The 17,693-nt window shown below is 34.2% G+C and overlaps 2 protein-coding genes across 7 annotated transcripts; one reads left to right on the forward strand and one right to left on the reverse strand.

Annotated features, from left to right (window-relative positions):
* Positions 1-13: 13 nt before the first annotated feature.
* Positions 14-16,712, forward strand: LOC148780341 (uncharacterized). Of its 6 annotated transcripts, XM_088847640.1 has the most exons (5): positions 55-145; positions 835-1,006; positions 5,368-5,440; positions 16,250-16,289; positions 16,386-16,712. In XM_088847640.1, the coding sequence occupies exons 1-5, from the start codon at positions 136-138 to the stop codon at positions 16,436-16,438; spliced, it is 348 nt and encodes a 115-aa protein (XP_088703766.1). In that variant the 5' UTR covers positions 55-135; the 3' UTR covers positions 16,439-16,712. The 6 variants fall into 6 exon arrangements, with proteins under 6 accessions (XP_088703768.1, XP_088703766.1, XP_088703769.1 ...); XM_088847642.1 differs by lacking the exon at positions 835-1,006 and having other exon boundaries at positions 14-145; XM_088847643.1 differs by lacking the exon at positions 16,250-16,289.
* On the reverse strand, positions 3,706-11,457 carry LOC18424134 (coiled-coil protein). Its single transcript, XM_088847636.1, has 3 exons — positions 10,543-11,457; positions 5,110-5,229; positions 3,706-3,953 (listed from the first exon to the last, which is right to left on the reverse strand). The coding sequence occupies exons 1-3, from the start codon at positions 11,095-11,097 to the stop codon at positions 3,936-3,938; spliced, it is 693 nt and encodes a 230-aa protein (XP_088703762.1). The 5' UTR covers positions 11,098-11,457; the 3' UTR covers positions 3,706-3,935.
* Positions 16,713-17,693: the final 981 nt, after the last annotated feature.

Genomic DNA, 17,693 nt, shown 5'->3' on the forward strand with positions numbered 1-17,693 from the left:
CTGTAATCCCCTCTCGAATGGGAGCTGCGAAGGGAAGGTGGCCGGGGCTCAAATGGTCATTTTGCGGCCACAGGAAAAAAGGGCGGGACTCGTTTTGCAGCCACACAAATACTCATCGAAAAGTAACCCGCACTGATGGCATATGGTAAGATACTCATTTCGGAGCACATAAGACATTCAGGGCACGTTTGCTTCGCACGCACGAAAAATTAATTTCTTAAAAAATAGATTTATATGATTTAGGTTTCTCGTACATTTTTTTTTTATTTTTTTATAACTCAATTAGATTCCATATAAAATTATTTTCTTTCATTTGGTAACGTGTTTAAAGATCAACCATCTTAGAATTAGCCTATTTCTAACATTAAATTTTAATTATAAATATTATTGAGAAGGCCCTAATACTTATCAGATATAACAATGTTAAAAAAAAATTTAACATTTAATTTTAATTATAAATATTATTGGGAAGCCCTAATACTTATCCGAAATAACAATGTTAAAAAGTCTTATAGTGTACAACCCCTCAAAAATCCAATAAAGAAGGGTGCTATGAAGTTGAAGAACTTTAAATTGATCAACCTCGACATGTACGATTGTAAAGAAAAAAAAAATTTCAAATCATAAAAATAATGCATCTTATAGCAAATTATACAGACCATCCATATCCATAATTTTTCAAGTCATTATAGTGTTGAGTTTTAGGCTTAGGAGGCAGTGAGAGAGAGCAATGTCTAAGTACTAGAAGCTTAGGGGGTTGCATCGGAGAATGGGGGTAGTTGAACCAAACGTGTTTAAGACGAGTGATTTCTGATTCTGATCTCCGATTTGAAGGGCAACCGTTTCAGATCGAATCAATTCTAAGAAGGTATGTTTCCCAGCCCGGCTCTATCTTAACATCGGAGATGGGGAGTGGTTGGTACCAAAAGTGTTTAAGACGAGTGATTTCTGATTCAGATCTCCAATTTGAAGGGCAACCGTTTCGGAGCGAATTAATTCTGGGAAGGTATGTTTCCCAGCCTGGTTCTATCTTAAAACCCCACTCATGTGTATAGGACCTCAAATGATCATCATTAAATCTAGTACAGATCTCTAGAAAAGTTATCATATGGGTGTGGGAGGGTCTCATAGGATCATTACTCATATAATATATATATATATATATATATATATATATATATATATATATATATATATATATATATATATATATATATATATATCATTTTCACACATAGGCTCGACGCCCGTCCAAAAAACAGCATGGATTAAAGACCGTCACAGACTTAGCATATCTGTGCCAGTCGGTCACGGACATAGCACGTCCATGACAAGAATTTTTTCATGAAAATTTAATGCAAAAAATATGGGGGGCCCACCACGGCTCTTGTAGGTCTGTGACTTTTTTAGGCAAAACCGTGACGGGGGCGAAACACTGTAGCACTTCGACTATAGGCCTTTTTAAGACTTTTCCATATATATATATATATATATATATGACCCTCCTATACCCATGTGTGTAGGACCCTAAAGGATCGCCATTAAATTTGACACAAATCTCTAAAAAAGTCAAGTCTCACACCTATGTGATCACTTTTCTAGAGATCTGTGCCAAATTTAATGGTAATCCTTTGAGGTCATACACACATAGGTGTGAGAGGGTCTCATAGGATCATTACTCATATATATATATATATATATATATATATATATATATATATATATATATATATATATATATATATATATATATATATATATATATATATATGAAAATGATCCTATGAGCCAGTGGGCTCACAAGAAAATATGAGCCCAACAGCAACAGCCCAGATTGAATCTGGTCCGATCTGACGATCACGAATATCCGTTAGTGTTTGAATTTTAATTTTTTTTTTCTACAAATCAAAATCACTTGAAATTTTATGTGTGTGTTCTTCTCATCAAGCCGCACTTAATAAAAATATATAAAAAAATAATCCGTAAAAAAAACAAACTTGACCAAAATACCCCCATAAAGTTTTGGGGTTATTCTGGTCAAGGTTTTTTTTACGGATTATTTTTTTTATATTTTTATTAAGTGCGGCTTGATGAAAAGAACACACACCTAAAATTTCAAGTGATTTGGATTTGTAGAAACAAAAATTAAAATTCAAACATTACCAGATATCCGTAATAGTCATATCAGCCACGATTCAATTTGAACCGTTGGGCTCATTTTTTCTTGTGAGCCCACTGGCTCACATGATTATATATATATATATATATATATATATATATATATATATATATATATATATATATATATATATATATATATATATATATATATATATGTGTGTGTGTGTATATATGTGTGCAGTTAGCATACAGATGCATGTGTAGCTGTAGAGGTAAGGTACACCTTCAAATTTTATCATGGTATACAATTTTGAGGTAAAATGTTCATAGGATTATCTCAAAATCTATCTAATTATAAAATTTTAAATTCCAAAAATGGTTAAAAGCAAATAGATCTATAAACATATGAAAATCTTGAAAATGGATGATGTAGATAATATGCTGTAAAATGCACTATTTTTTAGACTTCTACTTTTTATTTTCATGGCCATACATGTTGATGTCGAGATGATCATTCAAAGGGTTTTTCAACATTAAAACTACCTTTTCCGATGGATTTTTTAAGTGCATCCGTAGTTCTACATTATAAGGTTGCATCTTTATATAAACTTGAGCCCAACGGCCCAGGTTGAATCTAGACCGATCTAACGATTACAGATATCCGGTTGTGTTTAAATTTTATTTATCCTTCTACAAATCCAAATCACTTGAAATTTTAGACGCATGTTTATCAAAAATATGCGAATCTTCGAAAAATGCCAAAAAAAATATTTTACATGAAATAAATTGACCAAAATACCCCGAAAAAGTTTCGAAAAGTATTTTGGTTTTTTTTCACGAATAATTTTTTATATATTTTTATTAAATGTGCCTTGATAGAAAGAACACACACTTAAAATTTCAAACGAATTGAATTTGTTAAAAAATAAATAAAATTCATACACTACCAGACATCTGTAATCGTTAGATCGGCACCAATTTAATCTGAATTGTTGAGCTCATATATTCATATGAGCTAGTGGGCTAATCCCAGCTTTTTTCATAAAGTTGCAACCTTAAACAAGCCAACTAAAGTGCACCTTCAAATTTTATCATAATATATAATTTTGATGCAAAATATTCTTATGATTATCTCAAAATTTATTTTTATATCTAATTATAAAATTTTAAATCCCAAAAATACTTGAAATCAAGTATATTTATATACATATGGAAATCTCGAAAATAGACGATGTAGATAATATATTGCAAGATGCACTATTTCTGATACTCAAAATCTTTTTATTTTTCGTAGTCATACATCTCGATGTCGAGATGATCAATCACAGGGTTTTTCAACATTAAAACAACCTTTTCCGATGGATTTCTAAAGTGCATCCGTAGTTCTACATTTTAAGGTTGCAACCTTATATAAAATTTTTCCTATATATATATATATAAAATAAGGCCGTAAAAAGTCCACTTAAGGCGCACCGTCAATTTTCAAGAGGTCTAAATATTCATTGATCTGCTCAATCTACATTATGTTTTGAGATTTAAATTTTATAATTAGAGTGGAAAAAAATTTTATAGCCATCACAAAAATTTTCACGAGAGAAATAGCATCTTTCAACACTATTTGAAAGTGCGTCTTTCTTTGATTGTTTAAGGCCTCAACCAAATACAAACCACACCCTATAAAGAAACAGTATAAAATTATTCACTTTCAAAATACAAAGCACAGTATGAAATTATTATCAATTAAGAGAGAGACACTGCTGCTTCAAGAATAACACTGAGAAGCACTCGCCTGTGATACAGTCTCGATACTTCACTCACTCTGCGGCCTGCACCTGAACAATTGAAGCATGTTATTATTTTCTAAATTGCATAAAAAAAGTCAAAGCCCCCAAAATCAGATACTATGAAATGCATGCTTATCTTGTTTGTATGAGCATATAGGAGGAGGCATGCCTTTTCCAAAATGTTAAACAAAAAAAGGCCAGGTAATATTAGACAAACTTCAATGGTTCGAATTCTTGAACTCTATCACCCATCCTGATATGTCTATCACCATGCGGAAGCCTAAGGGACATCTTCTTCATGTGCTACGCGTCTCTTGAGCATCAGTTGCATGAGGGCATGTCCGTAGGCCTGTCTACACGCACCTTAGAGAGAGAGAGAGAGAGAGAGAGAGAGAGAGAGAGAGAGCTGTTGGGTGTCTTGAGCTACGACACAGTAAGGTGTTTCCTTTAAATTCAAGGGGCCTAAGCACAAGTAGGGAGGGAAATAGAAGCCAAATGAATGTTGATGACCACATAGGCTTGTCCTAGGAGTCTCTCCACAAGAAACTATTCGAGCCTCACCAAGTTACCATAGAATGATAGAATCACCACGAAATAAGATATATTTTCACAAAAAAGGAAGCAGAAAATTATACTCTGCCTAGGCACATCCATTTTGTGATTTTGAGTTCCTAGAAGTCTCATTTGTTTCCCTTTTTTTTGATCTTTTCATTTTATCAATGCAGAGAAAAGGAACTGGAAGGCACGTAAAGCCTTTGACAAAGTGCGTTGCTAAAAATTACATTTTAGAAAACATATCAAATAACACATATCCCAATCAATGTCCCTTAAAGCCCCTTATAGCCTTTGTCAAAATGAATTGCTAAAAAATACACTTAGATAATGTCCCTCAAAGCCCCTTATAGCCTTTGTCAAAGTGAATTGCTAAAAAATACACTTAGATGACATATAGTTAGCTATATGGCATAACCTATGTCCCAATCAATATCTCCCCTAATTCAAGGGGAGGGCAACATGCCTTTCTTTTGAGGGGTGGGCAAGGCAATCTTAAATGCTTACTTCTTTTGAGCAACATGGTCATTGTTCATTCCAAAAGCTTTTATTTACCCAAAAAAAAGCTTTTATTTTCTGTATAGGTATGCAGAGCGAATAAAACAAATAGAAAGGAAAAGTTTATTTCTTGCTTCAGACTTTTGAAACACACCTGATTAAGAGGATTATCAGGAGATTTCTTCCATAACTTCCATATCATGTCTTTATACTGGGTATGTGTGAGGCCAGGCTTTTCCTCCTTCAGCTTGCGAAGCTCAGCTTCTTCAAAAGCCTACAATTTGCAAGCGAATTTTACTTAAAATAAATATACAGGCATGGTTTAACAAAATGTAAACAATGGAAATACATCTAGAATTTGATTGAATTTGGAAATACATCTAGAAATTGACTAATTCAAGATTTGTTTCAGCCTGAAGAAGTCCAAACCACCAAATGTACTAGCATCTGGAAGAGAAGAAGAAAAAAGGAGCCAGCTGCAAAAGGTCAGTGTGGCCATGAAAAAATTTATCAAGAGAACTAAAACAAATCACTAACATATCTAATGTTGCATGGTATAATAACATCCCATAAATAAAGTAAAAGATATATTGCACATCTTTGGGGTAGGTTAGCTTCATTTGCAGGAGTCCTTGTGACCCACCTCATATATCTGATGGCAAGTTGGCAGCACGCTGCCATAAGCTACATATTAGCTCATTAAAATGCAGAAAACTGTTGCTCAATGTAATCAATCGTGTGTTGTTTTGCCAATCAAGTTAATAAGAAGGTGAAGTTTGTTTCAAATTGCCGTCTTCAGGTTTATGTGTCCCTGCTATACTTATAAAGATAATATTAGCAAGTGGGCAGATGGAACAGTATATGCCAACAGCCCAAATTTAATATGGGTGATCTAATGCCAGTGTGGTGGTTCACTATTTGTTTTTAAATTTTTTTATAAATCTATTGGACCTCAAACTTTTGGCGGGATATGCACCTGGCCTAGGCACGCCAAAAAAACAATAAGAATAAGATTAATAATAATGGAACAAAATAGCCCCACCTTTGTCAGTGAATACTGGATGTCCACATTGACCTTAGTAGTTCAATCAGGGACATTGGGCAGATACTGCTCTCTCAGCCTTCAGCTTACAGAATCGTTATCCTTTTTATAAACTGCACCGTAAATCACATCTTCATGGTTGTTCTTTCTCTCTTTTGTAAATCCAATTTGCAGTATACATGCTCGTCATTAATTGATGTTAAGTGCAACCTCTTCATACACAAACCTCACCATAAGGTGATTAAATGCTGGTTTGATATTGTTAACCCAAAAAAGACGAGCTGCAGGATATTTGGGTTTTTGAAACTATAAGCCTTATAGGTGATATCTATGAAATTATCAACAACAAACTTTCTAGAAGGGATAAGGCCATTATTCCAACAGTCATCTTCTAGTCACATGAGGTTCACCAGGGGCAGACAGATTCCTTAATCCTTATGGAGCAAATTTAGCCCAGAAATCAATAGATCCCAGATATAGGTCATGGGTCTTTCTATAGGTGCATGAATCCTAGGTCATAGAATGTAAAAATTGACTTGGGTGAAGTATATACGGATGGATCTGAAATTAACTGACCTGGAGTTTATGCATAGGAGTGCGGCAAAGTTCATGGTACAAAGTGAGGCAATAAATTTCTCAATAGTAGCCACAAAATATGGAATTAGTAATTATTATTTCACAATGTGATAGATGAGTAATAAGGTAGTATTCACATGGTCGTGGTGATTGGGACAATGGCAAATTCTGCAAAGAAAGGCAGCCAGGGGGCCTATCACTGCATAATACGCGGTCTATTTTCCTTAGTCATTACACATAACACGCCAGTTAGGTATAGGAATATCTCTCCTTTGAATTTGATCAATTGTAAGGGCATTTCAAGAGATTCAAGCTAGTTGAAAGCCTGAATCTTGGGGGAAACAGGCATAATCCAAACCATAGTTAGCAAGTCAAGGAATAATAATATATCGACAAACCAAAAATATCATTAATAAATAGGTTTTATTTCAAGTGGTCGGAGGAAACACTTGAGTCAAAAATACAGATCGCCAAATAAGGTATTTATTGAATCGTAAATATTTTGGATTTGATTGGGTTACTAAATCGGTTTTACGCATAGAAAAGTTTGATTAATTTCATATTTTATTTTATTAATGGAACCGATATAAATATGTGTTTTATTTTATAAATATATGTTTCAAGAAAAAAAAAAGTTTTCATTGGGTTACTTCTCTTCTAACTCTACCTATTATTTTGAGGTATATGATTGTTTTGATTTCTTAATTTTGGGGGAATGTATTGCTTATATTTTTTCGTACACTTTTTTTAAGGGAACTTATTAGTGAAATTTTTTATTGAATTTTTTGTTAAGTCAAGATTCTTAATTTATTCCCACAGGTAATGTGCTTATCTTTAAACCAAAATACAATAATATTAAGCTAATGAAGAAAAAAGTTACAGGGAACAAGTTTTCTTGAAAAAAGATAAAACACATATGTTTATCGGTTCCGTTAAAAAAGCTCAATTTTTTTAAGATCTCTTGAAAAACTCAGAGTTCTTAATGGATCTCCAAAACTAAGAGATTTTTTCAAAAATCATACTTTAAACAGAGACTTGCTGACTATGATATAGACCTTACTCCCAATGACAAGTCTGGGGTACATAGCAATCAGGGCTCTATGCATGGAGAGCACTTAAAAAAAACCCCAAAGCATTGGGTTCCAAATTGGCTTATCTCTACCCACTTGTAGAGAGAATTGGTTGAGGAGGAGGCTCAAGAGGCCCACCAAGTCTGTAATTTTCAGTGTTCCAAACATAAAGTTTGGTACCCATATTAGTTGCCCCCCCCCCCCCCCCCCCTCTCCCCAAGCACCTCGTGAAACTGCTGAATGGAGACATTCTTGTCTGCAGCAAGTGAGAACATTCATGGGGAAAGATGGGACCAACTACAGAGTGGGATCACCCACCTCATATTTTAATGAAGATCAACATCAATGGTTGTGCCAGAAAATGCAAGGCCAGCTGGTCTCAGTGGTGCAAACTATAATATGAATGCATCTTTCCGTAAATGAATGATCTTGATCATTTGCATAAGTCTTCACCTCAATAAGGAGACCAATTCAATGGAAACTAATCTGATGATTGCATGCAACCATAGTCCTCTTTCCAAAAAGATTACATACTTAAATGTAACTTCAGTGATATTCTGACTCCCAAAAGTTCTATATACATCAGATCATGTACAAATATCATATCACATAGTATAAACATACTTGGAAAATATTTATTAATTAATTGTATAAAAGTAACTTCCCTTTTCTCACTTAGTCTCCTTTTAACTGAATATCTCTCTCTCTCTCTCTCTCTCTCTCTCTCTCTCTCTCTCTCTCTCTCTCGCTCTCTCTCTCTCTCTCTCTCTCACTCTCTCTCTCTCTCTCTCTCTCTCTCTCTCTCTCTGTGCATGCATTCATGCACGTGCATGTACGTGTGTGTGGTTTGTGTGTGTGTGAGAAAGAGAGAGAGAGAGGCATACTTCTGGATAGAGAGTCAATATGAATTTTAAAGTTGAAGAAAGAAAAGCATTTTAGCTAAAATAAAATAGGGGTTTCCACATGCTAGGGATATTATATGGTAGAAAAGGAAAATAAAATCGAATGATCGACAAACAAACATTTAAATTTTGTTTGGACCACCTTTTTAATTCTCTTCTTCCTGTTTTGCACTTTGGTATTGATTTTATCCATATTGGAATTTGGTTTTGGGTTTATTTTTCGATTTGTCATCACGTTTACATGCATTTGATTTATCAATTCCTTTGGTTTAGAGAACTATGAATTGAGATTGGATTTTGCTTTTGTTATACCTTTTTTCCCCTCTTTCTTGAAATGCTCCTAATTTTTTGATTTTGATATTCCTCATCCATTTTTTTCTAAAATAGTTAACCCTATCAGTTGTTTCTTTTATTGTTTTCTTACCTTTTCTTTTTATGTCTTCTTAATCAGGGTTACATTATCGGTCCCCGTTCTATTTCCTCATTCATTACTTTCCAGAATAACGTGCATATGTGGCACCTGGATATCGTATAGCTTGTTTTCTTTTGAAATGTTGGCAATGCTTATTATCATTAAACTTAACCCAAATCAAAATGTCAAGTTAGTGGCAGAAACCTAAATATATTTAAAACAGTGGCAGAACTCTAAATATCGAATTGTTCCATGATAAAAACCCATTTTTAATTGGCAAATACCATACAGGAAATAACTACGAAATAGAACACAAAAACGAATGTCTTAATGGCATACCTAATATAAGTCTTCACAATAACTTTATCATGAACCAATGATAGAATAAGAACAATGCAGAACCTTAACACAATAACAAAAATATAGTGTCCATAATGTATTGATCAGTCACAAATGAATTTGTAAAATGTTGATCATCTGATCATACATATTTTGGAACATTATATCCCTTGATCCCTCCCACAATTTATGTGCCATGTGCCACAGAGCTATGAAGCCATGAGGCAGAAAATTCCCAAAAGCAACGTGCATCTAGGCAGTCCTTTTCTTTTTGTCATGAATAGACCTAGTAAGTCTTCTGACAACCTAACCAGGCACTTAATTTCACCATCAAATTTATGTTAAGACATCAAGTCATAAGCACAAAATTTTGCCAGGTATTAAGATAAACAGGAACTATAAAGCAAGGATCTATAACTGAAACCCTATGAATCAAACAATGTCCATTAGGTACCCAAAAAGAAGTTGGTGAAGGTTTATGTCATTGAGAACCCCATGGTCAAGGCTTCAAGGTCAGTTTTAGGTATGCAATAACTAAAAGAGTATCTTCTTTTGCAACATTGTTCTAAATTTCTGTTTTATTCGCATGAAACAGAAATATATTTAGAAGAGGAAGTAGGGAACCTCAACCTAACAAATATGTGCATATGTTTTCTGACAAAACCATAATCTTTTCCAAGTAACTGCTGTTGTCTTGATTTGTTTATAACACCCTCATGACCTGAACAATGAAATTACCTATTATAAAGAAATGATTAACATATCCTTTTCATTTTTGCAGGTGTATTATAAATATGCACATGAGTTCACAAATCCAATAAATCAAAGAATTATACCAAATCCAAACTCAAAGATTGGCACCAATCAAATAATAGTTCGAACCCAAGTATAAAACTTCAAATTCACAATATAATCGCAAATTCTCGAACCTCAAAACAGAATTTCTCCGCAGAAGAACACCAACAGAAAACTTAAGCATGATAAAGGTAATCATATAATGTAAACAGGGTACGTCTTAGTTGGGGATCATAAATCAATAACCTGAAGAGTCATAGCAATTCCTCAAACCATTGAATCATTCCAAACAAAAAAAGAGGGAGATAGCAACCACATCACATCAGTCAATAAGACCGCCAAAGATTCCCAGACTAACAAAAGGGGGGCTGGAGAAAAGAAAGAGAGCGAGAGAGGGAGATAGATCAAGAGGCTCATTAAAGAGAAGAAAATCCAGGCATATAATCCATACCTTGAATGAAGCCTTGAGCCTTCTCTCGGGGTGCTTATCAACCGGTAGTGGATCAACACTCATCAGAGCGAGAGCATCCTCAACGGAGTGAGCCTCTATCAAACTATCATCCCTATTTATGTTTTCAACCGAAACCATCCTCTCATACTCCTCCTCATCAGCCATCCGACTCTGCCTCTTCTTCGCTTCCTCAGCTCTCCGGTTTATCTCAGCCCTCTCTTGCACTCTCCTCCTCTCGAGCTCAACCTCAGTAACCTTTGGAACGGGGATCGAAACCCTATTCGCCTTCTTATCAGGCTTCTTACCAAGGCTCTCCATCTCTTTCTCTTCGAGCTCAGCTAACCTTCGAGCCTCTGCTTTCTTAGCAGCCACCTCCGCTCTCTTCTCCGCTTCTTCCTCTTTTTTCTTGGCAGCTCTGGATTTAGACCCCTCAGCTTCGCGCCAGTACTGTTCTTCTTTATCTCGAGCTTCTTTCACTTTCTTCTCAGCCTCTGTTGCGCTCTTTCTTGCCCTAGCGTCTTCAGCTTTGCTGTTTACACCCATTTTCTTAGGCATTTTTGTGATCGATTGCTCTAACCTCAATTGCAGAGCTATCTCGATGGCTTCTCAGGGACGGGTTGCAGATAACACAAGGTACAAAACCCTGGGAATTCTAACGGAAATAGAAAGGAAATTTTGCAGACAATTAAGATTAATATGGAGTGGTTGCAGAAGTGGTGCTTGAAAACCCTAGAAATTGTACATTGTTTGTGGTTATTGCAGGAGCGAAGGAAGGAGCGTGCAGAGATTAACACTCGCACTTTTTCTTCAATGGACGCCTGGAGCGTTTAGAGAGAGAGAGAGAGAGAGAAAGTGGAATTTGGGCGTCACCACAATTAAAATGTCCTGGTTATCTCATTAGGAAAAAGTAAGGCCGAATGCAGAAGGGCTATACTCGTTATTTTAAACCCAGCCGTAAAAATGCCCAGAGATTTTGTGCTCCCGCTTGAGCATACATTAATGTACAATAACTCCCTCGGGTAAAAGTGTAACTTTGGAGTTTTATTTTATCTGAAATTTTAGGATCCACCTAAGTATATTTAGATGAATATTTTGAAGAAAAAAAAATTGATCCCAAGTGCTTGAAAACCTAGGTCTTGACCTCTGAAAATTGGATGGTTCCTATTTAGTTTGGGACACTAATTTTTTGAGCCATTAGAGAGTCCTATTTATTTATTTGTTTCTTTTTCTCTTTGACAATGATTGTTAGGTTCTAAAACGCTATATCTCTAAAAAATTTGGGTCCAAAAAATATTCCTGACATGAATTTTACCCTTAGGGTGCAATGTACAGTATGCTCCCACTGGAGCAACAAATATTTCCACTTAAAAAATTCGAAGGCAAAAAATAGGGACAAAGGATATTCTAGATTCGGTTAAAGAAAATGAAGTAAATTATTTATATTTATAATGACGTAAAATAAAATTAAGGATTATTGTGACTTGTGAGAATGTAATAAAGTCGTTAAGCAATAATTTTATGTCACGAATGGGTAGTACTTATCCCACTTGACAAAATTTTTATACAATTTTTCATTACATAAAACAACATGATATGCTTCTCCACTGCTACAAGAAATATAAAATGATTTTGTTGAGATCATTGGATGAATAAATAACATGAATACTAAACACCAAATCACCATATTTTATAGTGTCGTTAGAAAAGAAAAATGTCAAAAAAAAAACAACTTACTATAGGATTGTCAACTAAAGAATGAAAAATCTAAACTTGCGAAACACCGAACCATCCAAATTGTTCGTAGTAAAAATCCAAAAAAAATAAACAATATTCAAACTTATGTTTACAGAGAAAATGTTATTCAGGCTTATTTGTACTAATCAACACAAAGTAGAAGGAAAAAAAAAGAAGCTAACAAATAATTGGTATAATGAATAGTAACCCGTTAGATCTTCATCGGATGATTCAAAATACATATCACTATTTGAATTTTAATATTTTTATCTAGAAATCGAATCGTGATGAAATGTTAGATATGTGTACTAAAAAATAGGCCGTATAAGTAAAAAATATAAAGTAAATATTTTTCAAAACATAAAATGACCAAAATATCTTTAAAAATGGTAGGGGTAATTTGATCATTTTAAATTCTATTTTTATATGATGCGCAATAGTATTAGGTATATACACCCAATATTTTATCTTAATAAAATATATAGAAAAAATTAAAATTCAAATAGTGATATATATTTTGAACCATCTAATGAAAATCTGATGACTAGAATTCCACGTATATTATTATTCATTATAGTTGTCAATATTTAGTAGCTTTACTCAAACTCAAATATTCAAACCTTATCCTTAATACCCACATATATGAATCTTTAGTTGTGATTAAATCACTCCTTCTTCCTCTTTGAAATGATGCTTCTAATTTAGTGAAAAATAATATTTCATTGATTTACACTTCTTGTAATTTTGAATTTTTGGGAAATGCTGTTTTTGTGAGTATTTTTTCCTAGGATACGTTGGTAACTAGTATTTTGGAATAAAATTTCATTTTGGAATATTTATGTTGGTTAAAACTTTGATGAAAGTTTTTGTCAAATCAAAATCTTGTTTTTAATCGTACTCTTAGTAAAGCTCATCTCCAAACCACAACTTAAAGATTTCAAATAAGGAAGTTTGAAAAATAAAGGCATTAAAATTACATTAGGGAAGAAATTTCTAAAAAAAATTGTTTTTTTATTATCTTTTGAAGTACTCTGAGTTTTTTTCTGACGATTTTTTTGAAAAAAATTGTATTTTAATAAGAGAAAACTTTAGATTTTTTAAATCCAATATATTGGTGGCTCTCAAACACACCTAAAACAAGGGTCAAGCATTGTTAAACTTGGGATTTGAAGTTTGAATCTTCAAAATGGGAAGTATGGGCAACTTTGTCATTAAAACAAAAAACAAAAACAAAAAAAAAGTTATGAAATTATTAACCTAGAAAGAGGATTTTTTTAAATAATGGTATTTTGGAAGGATATGGGCAAAATTACATAAAAAATGGAAAGTATCCTATTCATGCTGTTGACAGTGTAGTGGGTGCGTGCCCTTCCAACAATTTAGATTGAAAGCCTATAAATTAATTTTATTTTCATTTTAATTTAAAATTTTTTATAATTTTATGGGCTTTGAAAATAGCTACGATCATTTGAACAAATCGAAGGGTGTAGTGCACCCATCAAATTTTTACATCATGTGGAGGCTATAACATCCCCATATGACCTTATACGAATGTATAGAGCCAAGGTTCTAAACAATCAAAGCGCACCTTCAAATGGTGTTCATAAACGTGGTTTCACTATCGGAAATTTTTGTGATAGCTTTTAAATGAATTTTAGTCTTTAATTATAAAACGAGTAATGATCCTATGAGACCTTCCTATACCTGTGTATGTAGGACCCTAAAAGATCATCATTAAATTTGTCACAAATCTCTAGAAAAGTTATCATATGGTGTGAAACTTGAATTTTTCTAGATATCTAAGCCAAACTTAATAGTAATCCTTTGGAGTCCTACACACATGGGTGTGGGAGGATCTCATAAGATCATTACTCTTATAAAATTTAAAACTTAAAAAACAATGTAGATCAAGCATATTTATAGAAACTTGCAAATCTTGAAAATTGACGGCCCAAAAAAGTGTCACATGATGCATTATTTTCAAAACTTGAAATCCATTTTTTTAACATGTCCATGCATCTTGATATCGAGATGATCAATTCAAAGATATTTGGGCATCAAAACAACCCCTTTTAGTGAAATCTTTGAGGTGGGCTCTAACTTGATTGTCTCTTGGCTCTATATAAATTTTTTCCTATTGCAAAATGCTAGTGTTAGAGTGAGCGGCCCATGCCAAATTGTATGTTTTTGATGGATTTTTTTACCCGAAAACCCTTCAATTTTTTTGGTAACTCTCCAAATCCATCTCCCACCTACAAAAATGCACTTGGGCTCCTATAGTAAATTGAACTCTTTGTCTTTTGGTTTCAAAAACATCATCACTATCATCATAGCTTTTTTTTTAGTTTCGAAAGCATCATCTTTGAAAATAAATATTTTCTTTTTCCAAAATCTATACTCAGTTTTTTTTTTTTCTCCTTATCACATTTATTTTCCCAACTTTTGGTTTGAAAAGCTCCTAATTAGAAAGTGAGAAAAGAAAAAAGTTCTATTTTTTTCTCAATGCAATGGCAGATGTCGAGTTGTTTTAACTCCTAAACTCTTTGTTGTTCACATTTGATAGCCGAGGAACGCCCAAAATACAATTTGCAGCCAAACAGGCCATGAAAATTCTCAAATACGTGGGGACGAATGCCCCATGTGTACAATTAGGGCGGTGGTACTTCTTCCTCAACTGTTATTCCATGACATATTTGCAAGTTCCCTCAAGGGCTTGTTTGTTTTCTGGAAGATGCAATTTCCGTGTTTAATTGGATACCGCTGGATCCACTTCCCCTATATTTAAAATTAAAATGTAGATACCGCAGGTTCCAAGGGGGACCATAGAACTTGCAGTATCCACTTGTTTGGGAGACTCAGTTTCCAAAACTATGTTGCTTCCTCCAGAAATCAAACACACGCATTTGAGATGCCACTTCGGGACATGGCTGTTATTGCTTCTTTCTATTGAGATTTAGTCTTATAAAGCTATTGTTGTTTCTGATTAATGCATAAGATAACAAAGGAGGTGTTGTCTTATCAAGAAGAAGATTGCAAGAAATGCTTTAAGGGATTGTCTACAATAAGAATGTTAATTTTTTGTACACAAAGATCACAAACACCGTAAGCAATTAGATGTAAAATCGGATGGCTGAGGTGTGTAATTTCTACACAGAATCCGAAAAAATAGTTCTCAAACTTAGAGCACCGTCACAAGTACGTCCAAATTCCCTGATTTTACATCTGCTGGTCCTGAAGTAACCGTGACCTTCTTGACATTAAAGGTAAGCAGGTCTCATTATATATTTTTGCCCATGATTTAAACCTCTCCCCCTCTCTCTCTCCCCCCAGTGGACATGATCAAGGATTACTTATCTCATTGGTTGAGCACAATGGCCAGATGGGCACATTAAAGGATTCCATCTTTTCATGAAGCTTGTTTCCGGGATGTGAACTTAAGTCAAACAGAATTTGTTAATGCCCACATGTAATATTTCACTCATCTGTTTGCAATCTCTATATTGAGTATATTGATTTCTTCTGCACTTAAAAGCCGTCACTGATTTGGTTTGGAGCTTAAATTGCAACTTCAAATGACAAAATGCTATTCTGAGATAGTTCATCTAAGGTGGAACCCCATCGGATGTTACACTAAAGCTTTAAATCCTATGTGAAAATAATAAACTGAGTCTTTAACAATTGAGTCCATTTGCCCATTCAAACATTTTTTTTGCGCAAAAAGAATTAACTTGATGGTGAAGAAGATCAAGCCTAAGTATTTGTTCAGACTTCAGCCTAAAATTGCTGTTAAGAGAGAGCCACACGGGTTGAACTCGCACCCTGCAACCACTACTCCCTCACTAAATGGATGAATTCACCATAGTTTTATTTTATTTTATTTCTATTACCTTTTTCGATTCTGAGTTCCTGTTCTATAATGCAATAGTAAAGAAAGGCATTGTTTCTAACCTCTGGCCATTCAAGCATGTAATAGGTTCTGATGAGGGGGTCCATTCTCTTCAACATTCTTTCATGTAATAAGAGTTCCATCATGGTTGTTTCAGTTTGCTTTATGCTTGCGATTAAAACAATCCGAACACTTATTTGTTTCTGTGTTTGTTGAAATGCAGTGCCTGTAGAAGCCTACTTAGTTCGCTGCCATTGCCTACAAAACCCTGCTTAACTTGTTTTTTTACCATGCGTGCTTGCAATCGGTACACTAACTTGTTAATACAAGGAATGTTATGTTGTATAGAATGTCATATTTTATAGTTTTAGAAAACTCTCTACCTTATTGGGGTGAGACAGCAAAGCAATATGTGGCTTTCCTCTGCTCAAAATCCATTGTCTTTTTTAGACTTTGATAGGAGGAACGACACACCAGCATAAAGGTCGGAGGGAATGACTAGAATACTTTTTGAACCCAACTCCAGAATAATATACATTTCTTTTATGTTTGAATTTTTTTTGTATTTGTGGAGGCAACTACCTGCACCAGCAATGATAGGTAAAAACATGGCTATGCAAATCAGATTGTCCAGGTGGACTCGGTCTCGACTATATCAATCTGGATTCTGGATCGTACAAATTGGCGATCCAATCAAAAACTTAAAAAAGGTACAAAATGAAGGAAAACAAGAAGAAGTTGTATAGAGCATCCTCGCCATCTATAATATGCTATTTTGATGATCTAAACCATTAAGCAGACATATTATAGGAGTAAAATGTATTTTAGAAAGAATAGGGCTGATTGCTCTGGGAGGGAAACGGCCCAGTGAGTTACCAAATCTGATCCGTATTGGCAAGCGCCCAATTAGGATAAGTGATTTTTAAAACCATGGGTGAAAGTATCCATGCTACTGGAAATAAAAAACAAAGCTGTACAAAGCTCCCTTGAGGGAAGCCTAATTTTTTTGGCTGTATATGTCTCCCAACTCTTCGAGCTTAAATTTTGTACTATTTTCCTTTATTAATACGAATTAAACATTCTCAAAAAAAATAAAATTAAATTAAAAAAATAAAAACAATGCCAGCAATAACCTGTTGCTCATAAAATGCATCATCTAACAAGGATCATGATAATCATGAACTGTTCTCTAAAGCATGATCATCGTATACATGCAAACCTAAAGCATATAATACCAGATAGATCCTTCATATATTTGCATGAATAGAACATGAGTTGACCAAAACCCAGCCACTGTGCACTACATCCTTTTTCCTTTTCTGATTATTAGTGCAAGTCTCTTTAAAAGTTTTGGTACTCTTATTAGTCAATACCATGGCTAGGGCCTTCATTTTTTTCATCAGCCAAGCCTAAAGCCAGTGTCATATCTAATTACAAAACACCCCTCCCCCCACTCCAACAAAAAGAAAAAAAGAATTAACCAAAGATTGGTGAAACTGTAAATTCATTAGCTTGCATTTTATCATGTCAA

Source organism: Amborella trichopoda, chromosome 9 (genome assembly GCF_054954075.1).
Source record: "Amborella trichopoda isolate Santa Cruz 75 chromosome 9, AtrichopodaSantaCruz75HAP2 v2.0, whole genome shotgun sequence".
Lineage (NCBI taxonomy): Eukaryota > Viridiplantae > Streptophyta > Magnoliopsida > Amborellales > Amborellaceae > Amborella > Amborella trichopoda.

Excerpts from the sequence above, each read along its gene's own strand:
- LOC148780341 (XM_088847638.1), top strand. Across the intron at positions 1,007-5,367 it reads AGCGAATTAATTCTGGGAAG|CCTGAAGAAGTCCAAACCAC; the intron begins GTATGTTTCCCA and ends GATTTGTTTCAG. Across the intron at positions 5,441-7,905 it reads AAAGGAGCCAGCTGCAAAAG|CAAGTGAGAACATTCATGGG; the intron begins GTCAGTGTGGCC and ends TCTTGTCTGCAG.
- LOC18424134 (XM_088847636.1), bottom strand. The coding sequence starts at position 11,097 with ATGCCTAAGAAAATGGGTGTAAACAGCAAAGCTGAAGACGCTAGGGCA. Across the intron at positions 5,230-10,542 it reads GGCTCAAGGCTTCATTCAAG|GCTTTTGAAGAAGCTGAGCT; the intron begins GTATGGATTATA and ends TGCAAATTGTAG.